Genomic DNA, 23,568 nt, shown 5'->3' on the forward strand with positions numbered 1-23,568 from the left:
AACACAACAAATCTTGGCATAAGCGCTTGCGGTATTTTCCTGAAAAGGTCATTTCTCTCTGTACCTGTGTTAACTGAGATACCAACTTGCCTTTTGCGTGAGTTCTTCTAGCGCAGGACAGCGCCTCCCCACCTATGTACAGACCCTAGCATTTCAGAACCTTGATTTTGGCAGGTAACTCTAAATATTGTTCAATATGATTAAATTAGACTAGCCAGGCAGTTGTTTGGGGTGGCAGACTGGTTTGTAAACCCTACCAAGCTCAGAAGTGACAGTGGAGATACGGTCCAGCAAACCAAATGCACACAGAGCATCTCAAATCATATGCTGCTGACATCTAATCAGGAAAGCTCTGTCAAGCTAGTGCTTCATTATTACAGCAAGCTCGTCAAAGAAGAAAAGGGGAAAAAAGGCACAGCAGCAAGAAAAAAGAAAGGGCAGGGGGATGGGAAGCAGCCTCAGGTAGGACAAGCATCTCATTTAAGGCTTTAATTAGTCTTCAAACACATAATGAGTTCTGGCACTATAAATGCAGTTGACCTCTATTATTGCCAGCACTTGCATGATAAATGCCAGCATTTGTTTTCCCAGTTGTTACTGGGATAGAGCAATACTCTTCTCTGTTTAGAGAAAGCAAATAATATCAGTTATTTACGATGACCGCGCCATAAAATGCTGAGACAAAGCTGTTGTGTGTCGATACATGGGAAGGACCATCTGCTTACGCCCCATCCTTTAGACAGGAAAGGATCAGGGGAATCCTGACAGCTCTGGCCCCTTGCGTGTCTGAGAACGTGGCTAGATAGGCAAAACGTTTTTCCCCCATCGGTTGAGGGTTTTTCTAGCTGCACAGTCCAGACAAAAGCCAAGAGCAGGTATTGCTTACAACAGAAAGGATAGTATGCATGAAAATAATAAAGTCAACCCATAGTGAAGGGCCAGGGGAAGCTGTGGGGACGTTGTTTCCAGCATGTTGTGGCATCAAGCTTCCTCAGGAATGCTTTGGTCCCACACAAGGCCCTCCATCCTCAGGTCTCCATTGTCAGAACTGGGAGCCAAAAGGACAGGAATGAAACCTCTTCTGCTGGGAAGATTGGGGCTGCAGCTTGTTTGCTCTGACATGCTGTATTCATTGGCACACAGACAGCACACAGCTGAGCAAATATCAGCCTTCCAGACAGATCCCGAGCACTACAAAAACCTTCTCCAGAATAACAATTTTGCAGGTTTTTTCTGTGACAAAACTGTTCCTTTAAAAAAAGTATATACAATACACAGTAATAAAGAGAAGTTACTTTTGAATCAAGATGCTCATCTGCCTGATTTGGCAGAAGATGCTTTGCGTATGTTACCCAAATTTCGCATCCTGCAGAATCCAGTCTGACAGCTGAACAACTGGCTGAAAATAGCAGCAATATTGCACTTCTACATGGCATCCAGGAGCCCCTTGACATTTGGCTGACTGTGTTCAGGGTGAGCAGCTAGCACAGAGGCTTTCAGGTAGGGAGAGGGAATAAGGAGACACTCTGGACCACATGCCAGAAGAACCTTCACGTTCATGTGGAAGAGGTGAGACTTGGAGCAGAAGTTCTCCTTGGAGACAGAGATGGCACAAGGGAGTTACTTTCCCCCCAGTGGGGGCAAAACTAAGGTAGCTCAGGAAAGCTGCAGCCTTTGAGTAGAAGGTGATCTGATGTCTTGTAGCCTTTGAAACTACTATTAATTGTCATGATGTTGGATACATCTTTGATTCCAGTTTCCCTTCCAACTGCAATGGGCATTAGCTTTTCTCTAACTAAGCAAGGAAGCCCTTCTTTACCGAGAGGGTGGTCAAACACTGGAAGAGGGTTTCTAGAGAGGTGGTCGATGCCCCAAGCCTGGCATTTGGACAATACCCTTAATAACATGCTTTAACTTGGTCAGCCTTGAATTCGTCAGGCAGTTGGACTAGATGACTATTGAAGGTCCCTTCCAACTGAAATAGTCTATTCTTATTCAAGGCTGGAACACAGCTTATTTACAAATAAAATGTTGGTAATTCAGGCCAAAGAATGAAGTATTTTGGTTTGTATTTGCAGGATCTGGAAAACGCAGAGTGCCCAATCATGCAACACGTAGCAGCTAGTCAAATACAAGCCTTGCAGCTTGTGGGAAGCTTGGAGCCATGTTAGAGGCAGCCTCCTATAATGATAACCTGCCCCAAGCAATGGTCTGTTTAATAGATTAACAGTTGTGGGGACAGGAGGATTTTCTGGGAGATAAACTGAACTGGGTGCAGCAGGCAGGGAAGAGGCATGTAACCTCAGGGCTAATTCAGTGTGAAAGGCTTGGCTTTCTTCTAAGAGCAGGATTTTCTCTGCCAGTATATAGGAGAGCCTCATGACCACCAATCTTCCATTACCAGCTTGTGTTGAACAAGCAGAGATCAAAAAGAAACTGAGTTTGAGTTAGAAAGTGACACACAGTAATTAACACAGGCAACATCTCCAGCAGCTAGACAAGCCCAATCACGGCAGCTGCATCCTGCAGACTGACTCAGGGAGGGCAAGGGAAAGAACACCACGCATGTCAGAGCCTTGCCGTGATCAAACACTCACAGTAAAACCCTCTAAAAAGCAGGGCAACGTTCTTGATCGCTCCTCCTGGATGTTGTTGTGAATCAGCACCAGCTTGCAGCAGCCAGCACTTTGCAGCTACTGGAACATGGCTGGCCACGCTGGACTCTGAATTCATGAGCTCTGTCTCTACAAGCTGCCAGGCCTCTTTGCTGTCTGAGTCCTTGTCCCTGCCAGGCTAGGGGCCAGCCTTGCTGAGTGAAGGAATACAGTTCCTGAGGTTAGTCAAGAAATAATGGTGACTTATGCTGAGTGCCAAAGCAGACCATGGTCATCCATACAAAAACCTTTAACATACAAAGTAATTCCAGCTGGGTGAGAAAGAGAACTCTCCTCTTCTCAGTCCCTTTCTTGCTCTGTGGTGCAAGAAAAAACAGTAAGCAGAGGCATCTTGTTCATAATAGTAATACTACACTGTTAGACAGAAGATCATTGTCACCACAGGCATTTCCTACACATTGGCTACCAAAGGAAACCGTCTGTGGAAAGTGCATTTGGGAACCAGAGAGCACACACCAAAGCTGGAACGGCTGCAGAAGCCTGGAACAGCAGCCAAAAGGAACTTCAGGCTTCCCAGCTCAGCGCAAGAGTTTGTGTGAGGAACCAATAATTTCAAAAAAGTTAGCTCTCCCCACAGCAAGATGCCCCTTGATTTAATGGATGGCTTTGCCAAGAGCCACGTTGTACCTTCTCTGCCACAGGCTTCAAGAACTGGCCTCTTCCTCATCCTCCTTTCCAGCACTTGCAGTGTCCCCTGGCATCAAGGTAAAACAAGCACCTGAGTTTCATTAGCACAATATCTTCTCCTCCAGTCCTGGAGCCTTTCCTCTGCCATGAGCTGAGAAGTCTTGCTGTACCTTACATTGACACTGGGAAGGAGGCTTGCGTACAGAGCAAGATGAGAGAAGAACATTAAATACTACTTAAGGCTTTGAGAAGAATATTTTAAAACTTCATAAAGCCAATACTGGGGCAGTCTGATCTGAGTACTAAATTACTTGGTTTAAATCCAAATGACTCAGAGGTTCATCCCCCCATCAGTGCTGCTGGAATTATTTAACAGCTGTAACAGCAGAGGTTACTCAGATTTAGAAAAAACTCATTATAAAGATAATGATGAAGAGGCATCCTTTAGAAGTCCTAAATCTTCACCCAAGATGCCCCCCACACAAGCAGCACTCCTGTCCTTCCTGCCCTGCTCCCTTAAGCACTTGGGTCTTTTTGGACACCCTTCCTGCAGGTGCCTTGCTGGAAGGCACATGGGAACATTTGCACTCCTCTGAGCTCAGAAGTTAAGACTCCACTGAGCATCTGTTAGAGCACAATAAAGCAACCAGACCACCTTGCATTCTGCCTTCCACTTGGCCAAAAGCTACTCTGCTTCAGTCAACAACCTCATCCATCAAAACCCTGCATAAGCAGGTACAATTAACGAGCACAGCCTCAGGCTTTCATTTTCAGAATGAAAAAAGGCTAAGCTGCAGCCCATCAGCTCTTGGGAGAAATCAAATACAGTTGAGGATACTTAATATTAAGCAATTTCAATTGCTACGCTTACTCAGTCTGACCAGTGAGGACAGGGCAGGTTCCATGCTGAAGCCGTTAGCGATGTGACCCCTATACTCGTCTGCTGAGCAGACGGCAAATGCTACCTAGATACCAAAATCGCAGCCTCAGTGAACAGGGTTGTCCCACTGTCAGAAGGACATTGGTCTCAGAAAGCCACATCTCTTGGCTGTCACCCAGCACAGTCCTTCGCAGAAGGGTTGAGCAAACCACGGAGAAAGAACATCCCTGCCCCGGGCAGCATCCCAGCCCGAGGCACAGGCTGGCATGGGTTAGCAGCACTGCCTTCCTGCTTTGCACCAGTAAAGGGCTGGTCAATCTGGCATATTTCAGCAGCCCTAAATGCTTCTTAGATACTTCAAAGATATTTAAAGCAAGCGAGCAAACAAAAACAAACAGGCTGGGAAACATAAAAGCAGATTTCTTCTATCCCTGTCTAATTGATCGAAGGGTTCAAAGATTCCTGTGAAGAAGGCAAGCTCAAAACTGCATTGAGGACACAAAGACCCACGTTCAAAGCCACACAGAGCTGATTACTGCTCAGGAAGGAGTGTGCTTTCATGCCCACCCAGGCTCAGCTGCCCCCTTCACCACCTGAGAACACAACCTGAAGCACAGCTGCCTCTCACACAGGGATAAGCAGTACTCAGCACGGAGGCCCCTGAACACCAACCAAGCAGACTCGCTGTGTACCTACCCTTTTTCAGCAGAAGGCCTGCAGAGATCAGGGAAAGGCTCATGGCTGAGTCCCTTCCTGCCCTCAGAGCTTGTTGAGCACGGCTGGGCAGCGGTGTCTGCATACTGCAAACAGCATAGAAACCATGACAGGAACCAGCTTACAATGCTCAGAAAGCATCTACATGCCAACAACGCCTTCTGGAACACCTGTAACTCTCCCCACCTACACCCAGCTGCCAGGAGAGGTGTTGCTCAGTGTCTCCTAACACTACCACTGCCATCAGAGATGACAACTGAGGCTGACGCGCTGCTGAGAACAAGTGAAAAGCAGCCCAGAGTCAGTTCTCATTTTGGAGAGGCACTGAGGCTTGGCCTGGGCTGCTCTCTTCCTCCTCTCCAGCACCTCCAGCCCTTTGGTGATGGGTGAGCCCTTTCTCTGCGCTCCCCTCCCAGCTGGCAGGCTGCCCCAGCCAGCACCAGCCTCCAGAGGAGAGAGCTGACAAGGAGTAATTGAAGACAGGAACGCTGCAAGGCAGTTCTCCGCTCAGCGCACACCAGAGACCCAAATTACCCACCCAGGGAAAGCCCAGGCAGGCACTGCCACCAGGCTCGGTCGAGGAAGGGCTCAGCTCCATGCTCCTGATTCACTGCTACCCGCTGAGCACAAGGCACAGCCAACTCCTTGCTGAGCAGATGCTGAAAGGCACGGGCAAGCCAGCGACGGTGGCACGGGCAAGCCAGCACTCCCAGCCCACATCCAGCAGCAGTGCCGAGGGCAGAGCTGGCTGTTTGCACCCTGGGACACCTCCAGCACCAGGCAGCACTTCTTGTCATTCACGGTTGCCTTCACTCCTACAAAACAACTCCCCTACAGGCACAGCAAGTTCCCTTACTTCTCTTCAAAGGCAAAAGCCTACCAGTACTCAATTCTTAGCTTGCAGTGTGTGAAAGAGGGCAAGACCAGTTTTCAGGGCCACATTTTTGGGTGTTTGGAGAAACAGACACAACCTCTGTTTATTTGCTTCATGTTTTAGCTACTCTCTAGCTTCTTTCGGTTTGTTGCTCTAAGCTCTCTGTGTTTGCATTTCTTGACAAGGTCGTTGCTTTCACAAGACTTTTGCAGCACTGCCCCACTTCCCTGGCCTCCAGCTTTGTCTTCTGATGTCAAATTGCTCTCAGAATATTAATTAAAATCACAAAGAGTTCACAAAGAGGAGCCAAAACAGCAAAGGAAAACATCAGACACTCCTTCCTCCCTCATGCCCCCGGCGGAGGGCAATGCCCAAGACTTCGAAGCAAAAATAACCTGTAAAGGACATCATAGTCTGGTGGTCTGGCTCAGGGTTTCTCAGCCAACAGTACAGATTTTCCCAGAACTCGAGTCTGCTATGAAACTTTATTCTACCTGCTTGATAAAATTAGTGCGTTTTATGACATGCCTGCCCTATCAGATGATTTTAGCATCCTTACGAATACACAGACATTTTATAACCTTAAGCAGGGAAAATAATCTGAAAGGAGAGATATTTGAAAGCTCTCCTCACCACAAGATTCATTGACAAACAGCACAGCTGGTTCAGAAGTCAACTTAAATCTCAACTCTCTCACCTGCTTCCTATTACAGAAACAGATGTTCCTCGCTGTAAATTGCTGCTATTAATAATATAAATAATCATGCTTTTCTAATAATTTAATAGATGCACAGGAGGGTACCAGAGTTCCTGGCAGCCATTAAATACCTCTCCCTTCTTCTCAAGGGCTCAGAGACACATTGGTGGCCCCTCTTATCCTCCACTGAAGTTCGGAATAAGAGAGCTGAAGCCAGAATAAAAGCTAAGGAGAAATCAAGGGAGCCAGGCTCCTCTCCACAGGCTGTCCTGCAGACCCATCTGCTCTCCAAATCTCTGTGTGACAGGGATAGCACCTTTCCCACCTGAAATGCACGTGTAAAAGCATGCACATGGCTAAGCACTGCAACACTCACACTCCCTTCCTCTGCCAAGATGCTGCTGCACAGCCCCAGCCCACAAAACACAGGGGCAGCGATTTTTACCTTCCCAGCAGGTTCCTAGGACCTGGCGAGGGGCAGCATCCCCCATGTCCCACCAACTGGGGAGGCCCTACTCTGCAAGGGAACCTGCCCCAGGCACTGCAGTCCCTCCCTCCCAGCACTGCAAGCCCCAGCCATTTGCTGGTCTTCCTCCAGAGAACACTTTGTCCTTCTGTAGACAACAGCTCCAGCCTTGGGAATGGCACCACAGATTAACAAGGTCACTGCAACCTCCAGCAAACACTGCCTCTGACTACAGCCGCTCAGCCCCTCTTCCCACCCTCCAGCGATCCTGTGCACAGACCAGCATGGCTCTGGCTCTGTCAGATGAGAGAAAAAATCACTACTGGCTCCAGATGTTAACGCTGCACAGGCACATCTGGATCACTGGAGAGCAGTGAGCCGCCCGCGGGCCACACACTAGCGCTGCCTTGCCCTGCCTCACCTTCAGAGTTAAGCCCAGTGCCTGACCAGGCTTGCCACGTGCCTTAAGCAAAAATCCCAACGCTGCAGTGCCGCGCACTCTCCGAGTCTCACGCTGCGAGATGCGGTCAGTGGGGCAGTGCCAGGAAGGCGGTGAGGCTGTGTCACCACCCATGTGGGGGACACTACCACACACAGGCTCAGCTCTCCCCAGGAGGGGCTCTGCTCAGACCAAGGCCCTCCCTGACCCCAAGGCACACCGTCCTGCCTGCACCAGGACACCAGACCAGTCCTGAGCAGGTTGCATTCAAGCCCAGATTCAAAGGGGAGTGCGTTATGAGAGCAGAGGCCTTCTTGCTTTACTTTTTTAATTATTTCCAGCTAAAAAAGGCTGTGCACTCCTGGTTATGCAATACGGTCAGAGCTGGAGAGCCCCTCTGCCAGATAAATCTGGCCTGACCCCTTCTGCTGCAGCTCTTCCACACAACGTGCTCACACAGCCAGTCAAACACGTCTCAGCACGCAGTGCACTCGTGCCCATGCCGTCCTTGGCACTGCCCTCCTCCTGCACCCCTCCATTCCCCAGCCCAAGGGACCTGGCACCCCATCAGCTTGTTTCCTCCACACTTCATTCTGTCCCAGGAGCAGCAGCAACATCAAGGTTAGTTTCCTGTTCCCCTTTCAGAGCAAAATCATTTGCCGAAAGGAAGCCCCTAACGAGGTGCCAGGAATGAACAGAAGGCCCTAGCTATTAAGTTTCCCAGCAGCTATAAAGACGGAGCTGCTGTGCAAAAGGAGGCTGGCGCAGTCGTTGTAGCCTACACGGCCTTTGAGGAAACAGCTCAGCTCCACTGCAGCTCCTGATGGGGCACGGCAGGGCACGCTGGCTCCCTCGCCTTCTCAGGAAAAGCTTTAGCACTGACATAGCAGGCTACACCTTCAAGATCAATACAGAGAGCAAACATGTGCAGCCAGCTTTTTTCCCCTCCCAGGACACAGTGCCTCAACATGAGCATCATCTTCTCTACGCCAGTTCTACCAACAGGAAAGAAAACACACCGCCTGAGAAAACATGTCTGCACTAACAAGGTCATATTTAATCAGGCAGCACCTCCCGGGATGCAGTTTCATCTGTGTGAATTAATAAGTCTGTCCACAGCAACAGAGCAGCCAGCTGGAAGTGCCCCATGCCAGGCACCCACAAGTGCCTGCAGCGGGCAGGTCCCGGACAGGCAGACGGTCCCCGAGCTGGGGACACACATCAGGCTGGCACGCTGACCACGCTGTGGCGAGGACTCAGCTGTGCTCTCCGGCTCCCTGGGGAGCAGAGGCAGAATGACCCAGGACCCAGTGCAGTGAGTAAAGCCATTTTGTCTGCTGTGACCACATCTTGCCGCATCTTTGTTTCCAAGTTGGGCATCACCGCGGGTGTTCCAGGGGTGAGACAGCACCCAGGGTGCCGATGCTCGCAACCTGCCTTCAGCCCATGCTGTAGGCTTGTTCCTTGGGTGCTAATCAGAACAAGCGCAGCCAAAAATCCCTGCCAGTCACGTTTTGAAAGCTTGTTCTATCCATCAAACCAGTTAAAAGGGCCCTGCAGAGCTTTAAAAGAGACAAAAGCTGGTTTGCTGCTTGGTACAAGGAATTTCATTCCCAATGCAGATTAATTCCATTAACTCATTCTGTGCCCTTTTTGGGCATATCCCTCCTTGCCCTCACAGCTTATGGAAAGCACAGAGCAAACATACCGCAGTCTCTCTTCTGGTAAAGGCACTCAGTAGCCTCATCTTGCTCTGGCATTCACATTTCCTCCCACAGTGCCCACTTGCAAACACCTCCCTCTCCACCACACCACATCTTTCACAAGGCCCTTCAGCGCCAGCAAAAGCCCAGAAACTCACCTTGTGCTTCATAGCCAGAATGGGGGTGAGCCATGCCCACATCTTCATCCCCGGGGCCCAAGCCGAGGGCTGACTTGAGCTGGGCCATGTTCACCTGTGCTGTCAGCTCACCATTCCGGTCCCCGATCTACAGGGTGAAAACCAACAGGGCAGCTGGTTAAAAGGCAACGTGCTCTAAGCAAACAGCCCCTAGCAAAGGGTTTGCCAGTCCCGTATCAAAGCAAACACACAGCCAGCCAGAAGAGAGCTTGGAGACACCCTGAGAGATCATACCAGCCCAGCTCTCAACACCAAGCAACTCTCCAAAACTATTTCTCAGTGGTAATTAGGCAGAGGGTCCACGCACGCTGTGCTGCGCACTAGCTGCACCTCGAAACACAATTCTACGGAGTTCAGTACAATGAATGAGGGGGCACAGCTCGACCACTGCTACAGAACTGGGACAGAAGTAAACATGCACATCTGGTCCGTCCTGTAGCCGCGTACAGCTTGGCAGAGAGCCCCGAGACTCACAGCCCCATTCCTCAAGTATTTCCATAGTTACTGAGCACCAGACAGCCACACTACTATCAGCCACGTGGGCAGTGTCACACTCAGGGCTTGGATGCTCAGAAAGCCCTTCTCTCCTGGCTCAGATCCATACAGCTTTGAGTTGTTCCTAGTGATCTACCTACACAAGATTCCAAAATCTTTTGGAGTCCAAATTTTTCCAAATTCCCATCTCTTGCTGGCCCGAGGCCAAGGAAGTTGATGTTACATGTTCAGGAAGAGATCTGTCCAACAGCTCCTGCTACTTAAAATGGGGAGTCATAGGACATGCTGCTGGGCCCTCCTCAAAGTCTAACCAAACAAGAAAATTTCTGTGCTGCACACCACCAGCAAACACAGAGAGGTCACTCAGAAACAGCCTGTAATCTTCAGAGGAACAGCAGCCTGTTACAGAGGAAGACCTTGGCTGTTCCCTTGGAGAGGCCCGACTCCCTATTAAATGCCTTGCAACAGCTCTTCCATGGTCCTTCGAGAGACTGCAGTGTGAGCCATCCTCGAACAAAATCATAAATCCCCACATTATTTATGACAAAGCCCCAAGCACTAGTAAAGGGAGGCAGGTCAAACAGCTTATCATAAGGCATAAATCCCCTGCCAATTACAAGAGATTTGCTGTTGACATCATCTCCAGAGAAATTGCTATGTCCTGGTTAGGTCTTGCAGTCCTTGATGCTCTGTTAAATGCTTCCCTAACTTCCACTCGTTCCAGATCCTCTCCAAGGCCCTATTAACATCAGAGGAACACACTAGCAGGACAACAATCCTAGGCAGGACCTACCACACACACCATAGCAGAGCCCTGTTTTCTGCCCTCAGCTCAGATGTCTCAGTTTCCCAGGACCCCCTGGCACACGCAGAGATGGGAAAGGTACTCCGGAGCAGTGTCTGAAAACTGGGACAGCTTCCAAGGTTTTTGGGTACACATCCTTCACTCCAGCTGTTGCACAAGATATTTTTCAATAACCTCTGATCACTCTGCAGCAGCTTCCAATGTGCTTACCCTGAGCAGATTTCATCTGGATTCAAATGTCACCATCAGATTTACGTTGGGGTAAAAGGGGGAAAGGGTGATGGGAGGTGAAATAAACACATTAAGTGTGCACAAGTTTAACTTCACTAGGTTTTTCCTGGGCAAAATGCTGGTGCTTGCCACAACAGCACAAGTGGCTCCCTTAGTTCCCAAGGCTAAAATAAAACATCAGCTTTAGAATAGAATCACTAGCTGCTAATGCAGGCTGTCCCCACAAGCAGACAGTCTCTGCACTGCTCCATAATTAATGTTGTGGGGGAGTTTATAAGCCACCTACTCCTGACATGCCCCATAATCACAGCCATCACCCCAGAATGAGAACGCCACTGTGAACTCCCACCCCACGGGGTTTTCCCTCCACCCCCAGAAGTCACCAGGACCACTACCGCTCCTGTCCTCCCATCAGCCCTCATCTGCGCAGCACATTGCCGAGCTGCCATCTGGTTCTGAGTAATTAGCCCCGCGCTGCAACAGTCCTAGCAGACTAAAGCTGGAAAAGTTAATTTGTCCTAAAATGTACAGGGCGAAAGAACAGTATTTCTTCTGCATGTCTGATAAGTATAATTAAATACATAAGGCTGGTATGTCAGCCCTACCCCAAGATTTAGCCAACCTAATAGACAGGCAGGAGAACACACAAAGCACTTGCATATGGTGATTTCAATTAGTGCTGCAATAGGGCAATTTCTTCATCTGGAGAAGACTAAAGAGGCCACAGCTGATTTCCTCATAACACACCGGAAAGAGCAAACAATGGCATTCTTGCTTTCTGTATTTCCGAGCCACCTAAAAACGCCGTATGTTTTTGCGCCAAGAAAACTGCAGCTAGCTGGGCAAGCACATCCGTTTCACACATGAAACCCCAAACAACGCGGCAGCAGTACAGGGCTAGCTGCAGGCTGTGCTCATCCAGTGTCAGCAATCGGTTGTGTTGGCACAACGCTAGAGTTTACCACCTCACAGCTGCGACTCCCCGCCAGCTTCACCGAAAGGAAATAACTTGTCACACGTACACTCTTGTTGCAGTGCAAAATACAGCAGGTTTAGAGCACCCAGCCACCAGGTAGAAGCTGACCTTGTTTTCTCCAGGTACTTCATTTGCCAGCAAATCGGTAGAATCACCAGGTCCATTCAGTCAGGATCTCACAGCCTTGTGCTCAGGAAAGGGGGGTCTTATTAACAGACTGGACACCAAGAGGTATCGAGTTCCTTCACACCAGCTGGGTGTACAACACCTTGGCCAGCAGACCAGACAACTAGTCCCCAGGTCCTTTCTCACCCAGGAATATCAGTTAAGAGCAATGTACAGCAAAGGTATTAACTGTGACTAAGGGGAAGGCTGGGAGCCTCCCATAAAATAATATTTCCCAGCCAAGCTCTGCAGTTCCTGAAGACACCACTGAAAGAGCACATAGACAAGGGCTTTCCAGAGCAGTCATAGCAAGAGAAAAACTACATTAATGTAACTTATTGGCATAACAAACAGTGTCTCAACAGGGAGGACTGATTCCCTTTGATCTGAACCAGCTTCTCTTACCTCTTGGGAGATCTCAAGATGTTTCCTTGCAAAGTGCAAAGCTTGTTCATGGCTCCCCAAGGAGACATAGGCATTTCCGAGACTCCAGCAGGCCCTTCCTTCTCCCACCCTGCAAAACAGGAAACGGTCAACCACAGAAATGCTGGGCAAAACCCAGCAGCCCCTTCAGGGCCTCCTTCTCGAGAGCACCGACAGCCAGGCTTCCTAGCTATGCTTCCACCTACAGAAAGGTTCTGCAACGGAAAATGAAATGCACTGTACATCTTAAACTCTTATGCTGAGGTCAGTAAGGTCAGAGGATGAGCAAGAGCCTCAGAAATGGGCCTGCGCCCACAGTGTAACAAGGGCCCAGAACGGTGTGGCTTCATTTGCGAGCACCAGCCCGAGAGCAGGAGCCAGAGCTGCCGTCCAGCTTCCACCTTGCCCAGCAAGGCTTTCCCTCCAGAGACGCACAACCTATCAAGAGGGCATGTAACATCCAGTCCTTTTGTTCACCAACAGCCCAGAGCCAGATTAACAAGAACGTGGCAAGGAGGAAATATCGCAGGCACGCAACATTCTCCGGCTAATGACCAGCACCATGTTGCTCGGGATGCATGCACAAACTGAAACCTCACGCAACAGCCAAGCAAACATCGACCTGTTTCTACAGGGCCTCCAGGGCACTGCTTCTTGTTTTCAGAAGCCAGAGAAAGCAGGTGAATGTGACACCTGCCCTGGGCAGCCCTCACCCCCGGCCCCCGAGAGCAGCCACGCCGAGCCAGACACCCGGCTGTCTCTGGAGCAGGTTCCAGCACTGTTTGCACAAGCAGGCAGAGACCTACTGCTCATCAGAGCCCGCTCAGCTCTGCAAACGAGCAGATGTGGGGGGTGATCGGATAAAAAAAGCACATGGGGGCGCGGGGGGAGGTTCAGCGTGACTGCAACTCCCTCTTCAGAGGTTTGGGCGGGTTGATCAGCATTTAAACATTTTTCTTGTCACCCTGTTCAATACCTTCTGCTCATAGGGTGTTCCCAGAAATGCAGGAGCCCACAGGCCTGCACCCCCACAGCATGATTCATCCTTGGGTGGGATTATACCTTCTCTGAGCAGATACTGTCCGGATAGTGCCACAGAGCTCTCTTTTTAATGTCTCTGCTCCATCTAGTGGGGGACACCCAGCTTCCCAAGAGCCATCAGCAGTAACACGGAACAAGGCAGCTGCAAAGTCCCTCGAGCTGCAAGAAGGCTCCAAGATCACAGAGGGAATATCCGGGAGAGAGGAACCAACCTCTCAAAAAAGTATGTTAAAAAAAAGAGGCCAAGCCTCCTAAAGAAGAAGGAACAAGGCCAAGAAGCAAAATATATCATATCCACATGCTCTACATAACATCATTTGTTTCTACATGGAATTTTCCGGCATCATTTCAGAGCAACAGGACAAACTGGCATGTATGCCCTAACCACACAGCTTGTAAGGAAGATACAATTTTTGTGAACTTGAAGCAGTTTGAGAGGGGCCATTCTGGGTTAAAACAGCAGTAGCCTCACAGCAAAGCACTGAATACAATGCATTTTCTTGAAGTACCTCTTACTAGTAATCTCTCTCAGCCCACACAGATGTAGCTTTAAGGGTTTGAATGACATGATAAAGGTGTCAATCATGTTACAATTTTTGACAGATAACTGGACTAAAGCCTGGATTCTGAGAGTTTTCTAAAGACTTTCAAGAATACATGTCACTGGTTCTTTAGCCCCAGCAGTAGAGAACAGTATGTAAATAGGGAAGGGCCACTGCTCTGAGCCCATCAGAGCACAAACACCATCTCCTGAGGCAGTCCCTTACCTGTCTCCCAGCTCCTGTGCTATCACCAGATGTTTTAGATGGTACTCGATTGCTCTTTCATAGTCTTGAAGCAATGTGTATGTGTTTCCAAGACTATAGCAAGCCTGGGCTTCTACTGCTTGGTCCTTGAGTTGTCTGGAGAGCTGGAGTGTTTTCCTGCATGGAACAGGCAGATATGAAGAGACCTGGTCACTGCAGGGCACATCTGCACGGCGACAGGAAAGTCACTGCTTGGGCATGCACTGCATTGAAGTTGATGCCTGTAAGACACTGCAGGCTGTCAGGTGGCTGTATTACTTGCCACTGCTGAGCACCACACATGCAACTGGCCTCCAGGTCCCTTGTCACATCCCCCTGACCCTATGAATTCACTGCAACAGGTCAAGATTTCCAGGGAACATGTGCCCTGAGTCTGCCTTGGCCCCTGGCACTTACTTGTAGTACTCAGCAGAGATGTCAAACCTCCCAAGGAAGATGTGTGCATTGCCCAGGTTGCTGTATGCTCTCCGCTCGGCTGCCTTGTCCCCAAACTCCTTAGCAATAGCAAGGCGCTGCAGCAGACACAGGTTAGTGAGTACAGGCTGGCCATTGCCAGGTTTCTGTTATACAGCGACTTTTCTGGGAGATTAACTTCTTGGTTTGCAAAGCTCCCACCCAGCAAGGTAGTGGTGCACATGCCTATCAGGGCTGGATGCTGCAGGAAATCTCTTCTTTTGCAATTCAGAATCAGGAAGGGCCTTTGGAAAAGTGGGAGTAATGTCACATCCTCCTCTAACTCCCACTCCAGCCTGGTCAGTACACATCTCTTCAGCCAAAGTGCAAAAGGAGTTACGCACATACTTCAACAGCTGAATAAAGAGGCGAACGGAGAGCTGTAGGTCAGGCTGTGAAGGGATGTGGTTGAGCAGCAGACTAATGTGCAGGATCAAGGCTGTCGCTTTGCACGGTGCCGTGGCACAGAATGAACATGCACACATGTGCACTCATCTCACTATCTGCACTGCAGCTGCTCCCCAGACCTCTGCCCTTACCTGCACCTCAGTCCTACCTCTCCTCTCACATCCCGCTGCTCCCCATGCTTCCCCACCTCTCACCCTCCACTTCGCAGCACCTGCTCCTGGTCTCAAATACTGCACAGAGTTTTTCTGCCCCTTTTCAAGCCCCTTCTCCCAAAGCACTGCTGGCTGCTGTCCTCCAGCATTCTAAAAATCAGAAGAGCTATGACAGGGCTGACTTTCCAAGGTGCTGAGCACCTTCCACTGCAAAGAAACTGATTATACTCGGAACTAGAAGCTGAATTGCATTTGAATTGGGGCAGGGACTGTCACCTTAGCCCTCTGTAAAGCTTTACAGAAAGTTATTATGTACTACAAGCAACATTTATTCCTGATCAACAGCTCTTTCAACAGCTTTAATTAAATTCATGGCTTGCATTTATTAAAATCTAGACCGATACAAATTAAGAGCACAAAAGCCTTGCTAGGCCCAGCTACAATTTGCCCTTAGATATCTCCTTCAGTTTCCAAGCCAACAGCACCCCCCCCCAAACTGCTCGTTAGGTGCTGATGGGGATTGGAGTACGATGTTGCTCAGCATGAGTTAGGGCCAGACCCTGAGGTACACACAGGAGGGAAAACGCTTCCCTGTACTTCCTGGGCTGTGGTGAGAAGAAAGGGTGCTCCCCAACAGCCAGTCTCAGCCCCGGACCCCAGGAAGAAGGCGCAGCAGCTTCCTACCTCCTTGTGGAAGGCTATAGCTTCACTGAAGTTGCCAAGTAAGTACTGGGTGTTGCCGAGGTTGCCATAAGCACGGCCCTGCGCAGCTCTGTCCCCCAGCTCCTTCACCAGGGACAAGTTCCTCCTGAAAGAAGTCAGAGCAGTACGTCTGGTGAGACACAGCAGAGAGACTTGCACCATAAAGAAAGAAGAGCTAACCCTGGAGAAGGCATTTCCCCTCCCCAACCGCCTGTCCTGTGCATCCCTCGGCCGGTGAAAGTCTGGCGATCTATGCTAGCTGCAGCGGTGTAAGTCCCTGCTGCTCTCTTGACCTCAGGCAATCTGCAGCTGTGTACAGGAACTGCTCAAACACCGATGGTCTGATAGGATCCCACATTAAATAAGAAATAGTCACGTCGCTACACAGGGGAGAACTAGGAGCACAGGAGAAAGGAGCTTACCTACAGCAGGACAGGGACAAACCTGGGGAGAGGGGCAAGATCCATAGTCCCATGCCAGAACTCTGCTCGCTGAGCTTCCCAGTATTTCCTTACCTTGTTTTTTCCCCCTTTACACATACAGCACGCATAGGGAAGTGCAGAGCTCCCAGCTGGCACAAATTTACCCACTGGCTATGCTACATGCACCATTCTTCAGAAAAAGGATGACGAATTATATATAGGCACTATCACATATCTGTCTTCTCAGATCTGAGGATAAGATCTTGTCACTCTCTTCATTTAAAAAGGCTACTTAAAAAACCTGCATTATTGAAGCAAAACTCTGAAGTACAAGGAGAAAAACTTTAGCCCAAAAGTCTGGTGAAAACCTTCCCGTGGGGGATACCAGAGTGATCTTTGAAACTATTTAGGAAAGGAAGGATGTTACAAGCAAGATAAACTACAGACCCATGAGAAGAACAACCGGGACTTCAAATGAAAGCCTTTTCCCTTGGGTGAAGGAGAGTCTCTGTTCGTGGCCCCAGCGATGGAGACGCAGGGATCCTTCTCATCGAGGCCAGCAGAGAGCAGCAGGGGCTACAGAAGCTAACAGAGTTTAGCTTCCAAATATAGCTCTGAGAAGGAGCAGACTATTGAACTCAATTGCGTGATCATACTTCAAACTACACTGAGTTTTACCAAGGCTGAATTTTAGCTCTAATTTTGTAAGAGCTTGTAGTCCCCCTCTCACTTTCCTTGAGGTTAATTTGCCATCATAACTTGGCATCTCAGGGGAATATTCCTAATTCATCACAACATGCAAAGTCTCATTCAGTGATCTGATTTTCAATAATGCTGAACCCACAGTCTCATTCTCTGCAACAAACATCTTCCAGAGCTCCCACATCCTTAGTGGCCCAGGAAACAAATCCCCCCTATGAGAAATGCTTCCAACAGGACTCGGTAAAAATTGTCGTCTTGCTCCCCATACAGCTATCATTAGCCTAATGGTTATCAGGGCTCAGCTAACCTGCAGACCCTGAAAGCTGTCAGCAGAACAGGAACACCACAAATACAGATTATGATCTGAACAGGATGAGCTTAGCAAAGGTGTACCTGTGTGCATTTCAGCAATCACTGATGCCTGACCAGCCCTGTCTCCTGCAGGAAGAAAGGTTGGCCAAGCTTGAATACTCACTCATAATATTCCGAAGCTTTCTGTAGCGTCTCCTTGACTTCTTGAGGCAGAAAGCCTGGGTCTTGGGCCATGTTCCAAGATAAGTGCTTTCCCTTTGCATGGTAAACATTTCCTATATTATAGAGTGCTCTGGCTTCACCCACCTAAAGGGAGGAAGAACAGGGAGTAGCAAGGTATTACACTTCACATCCCAATATGGACCTTGCCATTGCTGGGCAGAAATGCACAAAGCCAGGAGGCCCACGTTTTCCTTTCCTATCTTCACTGTCATGCCAGCTGTTACTGTCAGCAGCACGAGACCCGCAACACAGTCAGAAGGGAGTGCTTTACACTCCACCTCCTTCCAAAGCCCACCTTCACCATATTGTATTTACTGACTTGCAAACAGATTTTTAAAGCTAGGAAATATTTCTTATTGGATGCCATGAATCAATTACCTTGTCTCCTTGCTCCTGAGAAATGTCCAAGTGTCTCTGGCAACAAACGACAGCTTCATCAAATTGCCCAAGTATTTTCAATGTATTCCCAAGGTTGCCACTTGCCTTGGCTTCTCCAATGCGGTCCCCGATGGTTCTACAAGATGACCAGAGGAAAGAGAGGTGTTAGAGAACTCAGACTTTTATTCACCACCTGTTGGAGGCAGAATTCAAATTGCAGTGAGCCAAGCTGCAGCAAGCACTGCACAGTACGTACACCACATCCAGCAGTTCCCAGCACACACGCCTGACAGGAGTGCTTCATACAAGCTCTCTCAATTTTGAAGACAGATTCTTGGGTTTTGCTGTCTCAGGTGAGCTGCCCTAATGACTTCAGGTGTACTTACAACAAGTACCTGGGGACAGGAGAAGGGGACACAGCCAGGCTCTTGCTCCAAGCACCCTCCTCACATCCATATCCCTTTCTCCACCTTCCTGCTCCGAAGGTGGCTGGCCCATTCTTGTTGCCTCCCGAGTTCTCTACAGGACAGTCGCCCCATGCCTCAGGGCTAGTTTTGGATGCTTATTTCTGGGGCAGATGCTCTCAGACCACTGGGTTCAGACCTTACAGAACTTGCCTTCGCTCAAGCCCTGACAGGTTGTGTCTTATTAGGACGAAGCACTGCTGACATGCTTACCTGGCCAGGGTAAGGTCGTGTTTATGGTACTCCAGGGCTTTGGAGTACTCCTTTAGGTAGAAATAGGCATTGCCCAGCTGACTGTAGATGGCACTGAGAGTCTTCAAGTCCTCTGTCCCCACCTGCACCGCTGCTTCGAAGAAGGCTGCCCCAGCTTTGAAGTCCCCAGCCTTGCACAAGCGCTCTCCTTCCAGGGCCAGTTCCAGGCAGGATGCCTCCATCCTGCCAAAAGCAAGACCATCATTTCTAGAGGAGGTATACTGCAGTGCACCCATGCTGCTATGCAATGGTTAAAAAGTTTACACCTCACTGCACCAGAAAAAAGCGACAAACACACCCCTGAAGGGAGCCACCCTCCAAGCAGCAGCTGCTTCTCCGCATTCAGCCCCAAGCACTGAGGCACCCGCAGCGGGTCAAACACAGCTTGGGCGATGATAACTCGGGGACACACAGCCAGCACACCTCAGCGGTACGGACACCAGCTTTCAGTGGATATGGTGGGCACTCAGCCCCTCTAAGAAACCAGCCTCCTAGGCATGAGACCCAGGGGCATCCAGATTTACAGACAGTGTGGCCAAGTGGCCAAGGGCAGCCCCTGGCTTCCCAGTAGGAATCCGGACAAGAAGCTCAGGGCTCCTGGCTCCCAAGACACACGTTCACATCCCATGGCATTGTTTTTTCTTCCAGGTGGTGCACAGCGCAGAAGCCACGTACCCAGCCTATTCAAGCCTGCACCACTTTCCCTGGGGTAACAGGGAGGGTAGCCAAATTGTAACATGTTTTTATTGGATACCAGAGAAAACCCTGGACTGTGCAGAATTTCTTGGCTGAGCAGCTTCCAGTGCTCGGTGTCTGCTTTTCATTAACTCCCCTCCTGTCACTTTTTCCATAGGCACTCTGCACATTAGCCTCCAGGCTAGCTTTCCTCCCTTGCATTTCTCAACACCTTTGGCAATGGTGCATGCCGTGCTGTCAGCGAGTGCTCTGCAAGCCAGCGGAGAGGAGCAAGACCAGTGATACTGCTCCAAGAGAAAGGAAACGTGCTCCTTCGAGTGCTCCACCAAGTCCTCGCTAAGTTACAGCTGTTCTTGTTAGACCATGTGTATCTTCCAGTTCTCAGAAGGGACAGAGCACACATTTGAAAGCTTACAGTGGGAAGTGTCTTGCCTGCTGCAAAGCCAGCCCCTTCACGAGGCAGATGGACACAGCATGTTCCTGCTCCTCTATTCAGATGCTTCTTTTTGCTCTTTTTGGCTTTTTCATTTCTGTTCAATGTATTTTTAAAAGTCAAAACTATCTAGGTCAAAGGTGGACATCTGCTCAGAGAAAACATAGCCCATTTGTCCAGTCAGAAAAACAAGGGTCAGACAGAAGATAATATACATCCAATGGCAGTTTCTATTCTGTTCTCAGTCAAAGAGCACTTGCAGGAGGCTTGACTGTGGTACCCAGATGAAGAAAACTTGCTCATCATCACTGCAATAGCAGCAGCCCAGCTGATGTCTCCTGCAGCAGTTTCCTGCTGCGCCCTAGAAGATGCTGCCTTCAAAGCCACCCTTGTGACGAGCCAAGGCCCAGCCCCTGCAACCGGGGTCTCTGCAGACCAAGGCTGAGGTGTGCTGGCCAAGCCGGGGCACCCTGCGCTGCTCTGGCTTCTCTCCCTACGGACACCACCTGCCACCGTGCACACTGACTTCAGGGCAGAGTACCTCCCGCTCCAGGTCCACACTCCAGCATCTTCTGCCCAAATCTGCACCCAGCACTTGCCTCCCCCTGCCACAAAGGGGCACGGAGAGATGCACATACAAAACACCAATCCTGATACATTTTTTCTACAAACAGGCAGAATGGTGTTTTCTCAGCTGCCAGGAAACAAAGCCAGTTCCTCCACGAGCAGTGCATAAACTGTCTAAAATCCAACTCTATTTGCCTGGCAATGTCCCTGCTGAGTCGGCTCCGTATGGCTCCAAACACCCAACGCTCGGCAGCCCAATGGCGTCCTCCAAAGCAGGACAACCCACAAGGACTGTCCAAACAGCAACAAAAAAAGCCCAGCGAAAGAGCTGGTTTCAGACTCTCCCTCCAAACACACTCGTGACCTGTCCCCAAAACCACCGAGTAACAAGAGGGAGAACAGGATTGTTGAACAGCTCATTTGAGCTCCCACCTCAAACTCCCACACAAATATTTGATTTCAAGCTCACTGCAAAGCCCACATTTGAGCGGCTATTTTACTTGCGCAAGAAGGCTGCTTGTGGTGCCAGTGCAGCGTCAGTCCCTGCCTCAACTTCTGTTTGATAGGGGGAAATAAAAGTAGTAAGACTGTTAATACTAAAAATGTTTAACTTCTCTCTACTAATCCTCTTGCTAGACCACATGAAAATTAGTAAGAATGAGCTTCTGCTACAGCACGTTGAATTAGAGGGACCCATTTGGGGGTTATACCAAACTGCCATCAGTCCCAAGGCACATTCATGGTTTGTAGATCACCAGAGTGGTTATCTAGTGTCATCATCAGGTATTGACACGCCTCTGCCAATACATCCCAAACAGCTGAAAGAAGGCTTGGGACTGGAGAAAGACGAGGAACACCTTATTCTCAAATCAGCAAGATTAAGTTCAGGCAGCTTAGCAGAGATGAATCTTGAGAGGACTTGAAATGCAGAAATGAGCCACTGTCACAAGAATTAATGTTGGATTGCAGTTAGAAGATGACAGAAACAAATTTCAAAATAATTTCAGTTCAAATTCCAACACAAAACTCTTCCCAATATCCAGGTTCTCTTTAAGAAACTGAGTTCACCAACTGTAAACAGTCTAAGAACTGAGCTGGAGACCAATTTCCCTAAGTCATGGCATTGCAGTCTTCCTCAGATCAAACTTGTGTGCTTTGAATAGCTTGAAGTGAATGTTCCCATCCCCGCAACACAGAAGACCCTACAGCAACATAACCCAACTACACGCTCCAAGGGTGGCATCTCACTTGGGCCGTATTTTCCAGTGGAAACATAACCAGAAGTGAAATCGGTGGTGCCTCAGGGCCTGCATTCCAATACACTCACACACACTTGCACACACTCACACCCTCTGGGTGTTTTCCTGGTGTTCCCATAGTAACTCTTCAAGCACAATGCAGTGACATGACCTTCCAGTGCACACAGCCTTTAATTAAAATCTGTTTGTCCTTGAACAGGCCGCTTTGTAGAGTATCTGACTTATCTAATTAACATCACTGCTCAGTTTGGGACCTAAGCAAACAAGGGAAAGGGAGAGGAGGCTTTTTCTCTCCATCGCACTCTGCCAAGCCTTTGTTGCCATGTAAAGGGACAAGAGTCAAGGATAGCAATTATTAATAGGAACACAACCCACTTCTAAAACCCACCTGCCCTTCCCACACCCTCAGGGCCCCACAGCCAGAGCTAGTTCTGGGAAGCAACTTTGCATTGCAGTTCAGTCACCACAAGCTTAAAAGCACTCAGAAACACAATGCCAAGGGCAGAGGAACCAGCTAAAGGTCAACGAACAAACTCAAGCACACTAAAACACTACACATACAACAGCTTCCAAAGGCCATAGGCTCAACTGTCCATAAGAAAAGACCAGAAGGGCAATTTAGGCAGAAGATAGAAATCTGCTGCTCAAGTGAGCCAACCTGAACCACCTTGACAGACTGGCAAAGGAAAAACAGTGAATAAAAGATAGACTCAAGTTACAGGCCCAGTTCCTCCTTACAGCACATGCCTAAGCCCTCCCCTACCTCTGCTTCTGCAGATTATGCATTTTCTGAACATAAACCCAGAGCTCCAAGCCCACTGGCAGAAGGTAGCAGTGGGGCTGAGGTCTACTTGGAGCAATTTTGCAGACAAGTCTCTCTGTTAAGTTCACAGGTAAGATCTGGGGTTTTGAAGAGGCTGATGGCATCTTCACGTCCATACAACATGCACTGCTCTCCAGTTTTCACTCCATCTGCTTAGGCAACGTTACCAGTAAGTTGCTGGAATCTTGAACTTTGTTTATCTGGGACACTTTTTCTCACCGTATGCTGCCCTTGAAGGGGAAGGGAGCATTGCTTTTATTTCCAGAGACCTAGAGAAAGTAAAACCCTCTTTCCTCTAAGAAATATAATATCCTTCATCCACTGTTGGTTTCAGGTACCAGATAGGTGAGTTCACATCTGAAATGCAGAAACAAGAGAGTGTCTTGGTTCACTGACATATTTTCAGCACTACCCAAAGAAGAAAAAGGGCCCGAGAAGAGTCCATGAGGTGGCCAAATTCGAAGGCAAGCAGCTCCTCCTTTCTGAATTGGTCTCTTCCCAAAGCACTTTGCCTCTGTGGTCCCATCAGCTCTTCCTGTTGGTGCCTCTTTGCTCCAAGAGCAGAAGGACTTCTGCTGCTGTGAACCGCTCCTTGTCAGGTGAGGAGCTCAGGGTTCTTCCTGAAGAGGGTCATCTTTGGGCAGAAGCACACGTTAGCTTGACAGGCTCTAGAGAGGCCTCATCCATCTGCCACCCAGGAAGCTCTGCAAGTTCCAGAAATGATCCGAGCAGTCTGCAGACTGGGGAAAAGCAGGGGAAGGAAGATCCCACAGAGCACATCCCTGCCCATTTAAACGGGCTCCAAAACATCCCCATCTGAGAAGACACAGCCCTCTACCCCCCACCCGCCAGGTATTAAGTTTCTCCTTTGCTGACATACAGGCAACATGCCTGGGCCTGTACCACCTCAGCAAGCACCTACTATTCATGTCTTAATACCAGAAGAGAAGATTCAGTCCCTCCTGAGCCAGCAAATTACTGCTGACAAGCTGGAAGTGCTGGGCTTGGCCATATGGTGTGGTTCAGAAGAGAGACACTGCAGAACATGAGCCGCTTTTCTTACTTCCACAGCTAAGATGCTAGAGCTTGTTAATGCAATTCCCCCACCA

The 23,568-nt window shown here is 49.2% G+C and overlaps 1 protein-coding gene across 2 annotated transcripts in view; it reads right to left on the minus strand.

Moving 5' to 3' along the window:
- Positions 1–23,568, minus strand: part of GPSM1 (G protein signaling modulator 1) — an 81,945-nt gene that overhangs the window by 35,854 nt on the left and 22,523 nt on the right. Inside the window, exons 1-9 of one of the 2 annotated variants that reach the window (XM_059828746.1) lie at positions 22,400–22,563; positions 18,643–18,864; positions 17,966–18,101; positions 17,529–17,671; positions 15,912–16,035; positions 14,611–14,726; positions 14,176–14,331; positions 12,350–12,458; positions 9,234–9,360 (exon numbers count right to left, since the gene is read on the minus strand). In XM_059828746.1, the coding sequence (XP_059684729.1) occupies positions 9,234–9,360; positions 12,350–12,458; positions 14,176–14,331; positions 14,611–14,726; positions 15,912–16,035; positions 17,529–17,671; positions 17,966–18,101; positions 18,643–18,864; positions 22,400–22,563 (1,297 nt within the window). Of the gene's footprint in view, positions 1–9,233; positions 9,361–12,349; positions 12,459–14,175; positions 14,332–14,610; positions 14,727–15,911; positions 16,036–17,528; positions 17,672–17,965; positions 18,102–18,642; positions 18,865–22,399; positions 22,564–23,568 lie in introns of those variants that run through there. The other variant, XM_059828747.1, reaches the window with a different exon arrangement.

Source organism: Gavia stellata, chromosome 24, assembly GCF_030936135.1.
Source record: "Gavia stellata isolate bGavSte3 chromosome 24, bGavSte3.hap2, whole genome shotgun sequence".
In the NCBI taxonomy this organism is placed as follows: Eukaryota; Metazoa; Chordata; class Aves; order Gaviiformes; family Gaviidae; genus Gavia; species Gavia stellata.